Source organism: Scomber scombrus, chromosome 3, assembly GCF_963691925.1.
Source record: "Scomber scombrus chromosome 3, fScoSco1.1, whole genome shotgun sequence".
NCBI classification, from domain to species: Eukaryota; Metazoa; Chordata; class Actinopteri; order Scombriformes; family Scombridae; genus Scomber; species Scomber scombrus.
Genome location: NC_084972.1, coordinates 3,001,442 through 3,007,207, shown reverse-complemented (window position 1 = coordinate 3,007,207; position 5,766 = coordinate 3,001,442). Strand labels below are relative to the sequence as shown.

Here is a 5,766-nt window from a genome sequence, read left to right as displayed (position 1 = left end):
ATATAAAAGGCTGCAGTAGTGCTGAGCTCAGCTAGTCCAGCCATCGCTCTCTCTCTCTCTCTCTCACTCTCTCTCTCTCTCTCTCTCTTCTTTCTCTGCCTCTGTCTCTCCTTCGCCACTTTCTATCTTCCTCTCCATCCTCCCTGTCCTCTGCTTTTTTCTCTCTCTGTGCTGCTTTACTACATTTTCTCTTTCTCTTTCTCTTTTGGCATCAATCCTCATTCGGGACATTTTTTTTTTCTCCAATCCTCCGTTGTTTGTTTGGCCTGTTCAAGAAGAAGGCCGCCTGGACGCTCTGCACAATCCTGCTCTTTTCTTCTTTTTCTTTTTCTTGTTTTTTTTCTTTTTAAAACCCGCCAGTCTCTTCCACATTTTATTCTATGAGGCTCTAGCATCTAGTTTTTACACCAAGGAAAAAGAAAAAATGCCACGCTCCTTTTTGGTGAAGCAGCCGAAGGTTCACGATTTCTCGTCTTCCAACTACTACCATCAGCACCAGCAGCACTGGGACGACTCCTACGCTGTGACACATGCCATCACAGAGTCGGCCACCAACTTGGCGGTCCGTTTGAGCGAAAATGGTGAGTTCACGTCTTTCTGAATGATATCTTCCACTTTTAAAATTCAGTGTATTCCTGCTGCAGTGAGCTGTAGATTCCCTCATTTGGAGAGATCGTCCACATGGCTTTAAAATTGAAAAAACAAGAACAATAAATTCACCCCAAAGAGACGGAGGAGATGTTGTTGTCGCTTATCTAATCGCTCTTGGAAACCCCCAAAACCCCCAACAGGCATCGCTCACCCCCTCCCTCCCTCTTTCCGCACAAGCTCAGGACTTTTGTTTTCTAACTCGGCGGATGCTAAATAGTATTCAGGTCACGCTGGCTCAATCAGCTTAATACTCAAACCAGATCACACAGCAGCTTTTGGCTTTAATACTATTGTGTACATGAATGATGAGATATACGCGTACGTCGGGGGCATTAGGTACAAAATCTGATGCAAGCCTTTGTCAGGTCCAACTAGAAAGAAGGAGAGAGAGAGAGAGAGGGGGAAAAAAAACTCAGTAGAAAGCAGATAGTCACATGGGACTGTGTTGTCCTTAGATGGTGCAGTTGCCCTTGAGTCTCTCCTCTTATCACCCTCCTCCCCTCTCTCCCCCTCCCGCACACCCCCCACTTCATCTCTCCATCTCTCTCCATCTGATCCTGCAGGATGTTAGATAGCCACAGGGAGTAGGATTGCAGCAACACAATCCATATGTGGAGCAGTGAGAGGTGATGGAACAGGGTTTTTAGAGAGGATGGGTATTGACTGGAAAATAGAGAGTGCTGCAGGTAATTCAATAAAGTGCAACATGAGCAGTACACTGGCAGACAGTATGTATTTCAATCCGTGGGATTTCTAGCGAGGGATGGATGTGAGAACAAGCGTGCGATACAAACAATATGGGGTGTGTGTGTGTGTGTGTGTGTGTGTTTGGCTTTCAGAAACATCTAAAGAAATGTGTGCTTTTGAGCAGACCCCCCCCCCCCCTACACACACACACACACACTCGCTACCACCAGCATCACAGATCTTGTGTTCGGGTTGAATCAGTCCTCCAGATTTAGGATGCCAGCTGTCTGGTTCCCTTTGTGTTGCAGTGTGTTTGTGTGTGTGTGTGTGTGTGTGTGTGTCGGAGAGGGAGGGGGGTAGGCTCAGTGTACCATGGACTGCTGTCAAGATCAGCCCCCCCCCCCTTCTCCCTAACCCTCAGACACACACACACACACAAACACACACCCACCCCTTCCCTTTTTTGCCAAATCGGAGCCCCCCACCTGTCACTCAATCTCCCCCATTACCATACTCATGAACACTCTCAAAAACGCCACAGATGGGGAATGATCTGATTAAAATGATTTAGTGATTGAGGGGATTTCACTGCTGAGACGCTCTGTTTTGATCACCCCTTCCTCACCCCCCCTTGCCGGCTACCCGCTCCACCCCACACGCCTTCCGTCACAAATTTAGACACTGCTGCTTCTGCTGCTGCTGCTGCTGGGAGGCGGCGACAGGTGGATCGATGGACTGTGACTGTGACTGTTATGTCACTGTCAGCACATTATGTTTGACTCATATTCACCCATAAAGGCATTTCTTTTCTTTTTTTCTTAACGATAGCACTTGTTGGAGCCAGAGGAGGTAGCCTATTGATCAAGGCAGCACTGTCCACCAAACACTCATTAATGTTTCATTCCCAAAGCTTGCTGAACCTAGCACTTACAAATAGCTTCCTGTATAGGTTTCATATTGATTAGAGGTTTGGGTAAAAGGTCACAGAGGTTATTGAAATCTTGAGGGTGTTCCATTAATCTATGCTAGTCAAGAAAAACAATCTTTTCCCTGTTTTTCCAGGCTACATCCACGATTACAGCATCCCCTCAGTGTTGCAGAGCAAAAAGGAGCCAGGTTGCGAGCAGACCGGTCTCTCCTCAGGGCCCCTGTACTCCCCAGGATTTGTAGGTGGCAGCGGTGGTGAGGAGTTCTCTGACCATGACATGGAACATCCGGACAGCCCTGTGTCCAGCGCCACAGCTGAATCAGACAGCAGCGGCCCAGAGTTGGAGGAGAATGCGATCAACAACTTCCTCATCTCTGATGGACGCTCCCGCCGGAGGCCCAAACAGAGGTGTCCCCGCAAGGGAGGCAGCCAATCGGACAGCAGCGAGGGTGTCGGCTCCGCAGACTGCAGCCCTGTCAAAGGAAAATCCAAAGGGCGCTATATGTGTGGAGAGTGCGGAAAGTCTTACGCCACCTCCTCCAATCTGAGCAGACACAAGCAGACTCATCGCAGCCTGGACAGCCAGCAGGCCAGGAAGTGTCCCACCTGCCACAAGGCGTACGTGTCCATGCCGGCGCTGGCTATGCACATGCTGACCCATGACCTGAAGCATGAGTGCACGGTGTGCGGTAAAGCCTTTAGTCGGCCCTGGCTCCTGCAGGGCCACATGAGGTCCCACACCGGAGAGAAACCCTTCGCATGTGCCCACTGCGGCAAAGCCTTCGCCGACCGATCCAACCTTCGAGCTCACATGCAGACGCACTCGGCCTTCAAGCACTACTCCTGCAAACGCTGCAACAAAAGCTTTGCACTCAAGTCTTACCTGAACAAGCACTATGAGTCAGCCTGCTTCAAAGAGCACCAAGGAGAGGATGACTGCAGCTCAGAGGACTGATTGGGACATCTTCATCATCATCATCACGTCATTTCTATTTATACACTTTGTAATATTTCATACAACAAAGACAACAAAGTCAGAGAACAGCTCGCCACTTCTCAGGCTTATCACATGCATGCATCCTCTTAATCCTGCCTTTTGATATAAGCAATAACCTCACTTTAAATTATTCAGGAATTCTGTATGAAGATAAATTCACACAAAAAAAATGTGTTGATCACAAATGAAAAATATTTTATATTGTTTTTTATAAATTGAATTGCAATAATTTACATGTCAGTATTATTTTATATGCTAACTAGCTCTTAATTTACCTCAAACCTTTTCTTATTCGATAAATAATGTATTTGTGTATTTATTAATTTATTTAACTATTTATTTGCCTTTTTTTTAAGATTATTTATTTATTATCGGTTGATGTATTTGACATGGATTTATAAAGCCATGAATTGGATTTGTTGAGAACAAAAGCCAAAATATATTCTGATGCGCTATATTTCTCTGTCTGATCAATTTGGTGATGACAATAAAAATGATGAAAATGAATACCTGCTGAAATTCCCCATTACTGATGCCTGTGAATCTATGCATAGATTAAACACTTCAACATATTTAAACACCTCAATCTGAAATATTAAAATACAATTCAGCACATGCACACTAGGGCTGTCAGTTTTTCAAAAAAAAAAAGTTAAAGTTAGAATGAATTTGAACTGACATGAGAACCCATGTAGCCTATACTACTTTGTAGCATCAACATTGCCTCCACTGCTTCACGACTGACACGCTAACGTTATTTTGAAACAGCAACATTTTATAAAGTCTGCAAATAGTCTCACCTTTATTAATGATTCTTCCTACTATGCAGTCAAATGCAAAATGCCTTCACACATTACTTCTCAGAAGATTTAGTTTTATGATTAGCATGACTCGCTAATACATTTTCTGTTAGCAAAGAGAATACCAATAGCCAACAGGGTTGCAGTGAATCACACAGACAGCCTGTTGCACTTTAAAAAGGTGAATTCTGAATTTGAACAAATCATTACAAATTAAATATTTAATTCCTTCCCGTGTTCAAATGGTAGTTCAAAATTTAAACAAAAAGTAGTGACTCTAATGGGAAACAAATGTTTTCTTTTTTTTAACTCTCTGCTGCTACCTACCAAATCATCAGGATATTAATAATCGCTACCATTCTTTTTGCAGAGAGTTTAACATGTAGTGTATGAAATGATTTATTAAGTAAGGTGGCTCTTTTTATAGTGTGCATGTTGTTCTCCTGGGCCATGTTGATGGAAGATTTTGTTTGAATCTGTGTTAACTCTGAGCAGGGTTCATGTGTTCTCTCTACCCAGCATGCTGGACACACTCCAGCCTGCCATTCTTAAAAAGACATTAAGTGTAATGCTGCTCAGGGGCTCGGTCTGCCAAAATCTGCATCCTTTGCCCAAACGGCTCAATCGTTTGACAGGCCCATGGGGGACCCATGTTTTCATAAAAATTTAAATAAATCATATATGATTGTTGTCCATCACAGATTTCACTGTTAATTTAATATTTTGGGGAATTTTCTTGACCATCTGAGGGCAACTCCTGGTGGTTAAGGTTAGGGTTAGGGTAAGGGTTTAGGGTTAGGGTTACATACATACTAGTCTAAACTCATAACATATTAATGTAAATGAGGTTAGACTAGTAAATTGAAACATTTTGGCTTAAAAATCTCATAAAACAAAGCAATGTTGGCTTGCATCCCCTTTTCACAGATTAAACCATTTGCTGGTAGTTTAACCAGGGAGTTATTTTGTATGATTAGTGCTCTGAGGCTGTATAACTATCCAATATTTCATTAAAAAAAACACTTTGTGATGCACAAATCTGTTTTTTCCTTCTTTCTTATCCTGCTCATCATCTCTGTGTGGTCCTGACTCCCATGTTGAGAACTTCTATGTTAGGACATGTCATATGGGATGGCTCAGTCCGGCTTTGGAGAGCTATGTCCCAGAAAAGATCCAGCCCCTGAATTTCACACAAAATGTGTGGAAAGAAAAATAACTTTTCAGCACTCAACTGCAGTGCTTCTCCTGACCAGCAGAGGGGGCAACCATATAAACACTAATCTGGCCAAATGGCTTGCTTCCACAGTGGTTGAACAGGCAAGACTACACACATAAAGCTGGGTAGAGTGTCAGTCAGAACTGCCACACATTAAAAAGAAAGCTGAAAATCCACAGCAGGTTGTGTGAGTGGTACCCACATTCAGGCCTCTCCACCCACCCAGCCATGTTTGGAGATCCATTACGAGCAGACCCTGGCCCTTAACAGCACAACGCTGCTGCCTGACCACAGGATGTACTCTGGGTCAGGTGTCATGAGAACCGGGCTGCTGGTCCAGACCAGACAGGACTGAGCCCACAGTGGCCCCCAGCCACTGACCCCTCGTGGGAAATGCAAGTATGTGTCTCAATAGACCACAGACTGGAGATGGCTATTTTCAGACACAATGGCCACCGCTAAAAACAAATATTCATGGCTCTATGCA

At 44.2% G+C, this 5,766-nt stretch overlaps 1 protein-coding gene across 1 annotated transcript; it reads left to right on the top strand.

Moving 5' to 3' along the window:
- Positions 1-424: 424 nt before the first annotated feature.
- LOC133977960 (transcriptional repressor scratch 2-like) lies at positions 425-3,221 on the top strand. The gene is made up of 2 exons (XM_062416265.1): positions 425-581; positions 2,401-3,221. Exons 1-2 carry the CDS (start codon positions 425-427, stop codon positions 3,219-3,221), a joined length of 978 nt encoding a protein of 325 aa, XP_062272249.1.
- Positions 3,222-5,766: the final 2,545 nt, after the last annotated feature.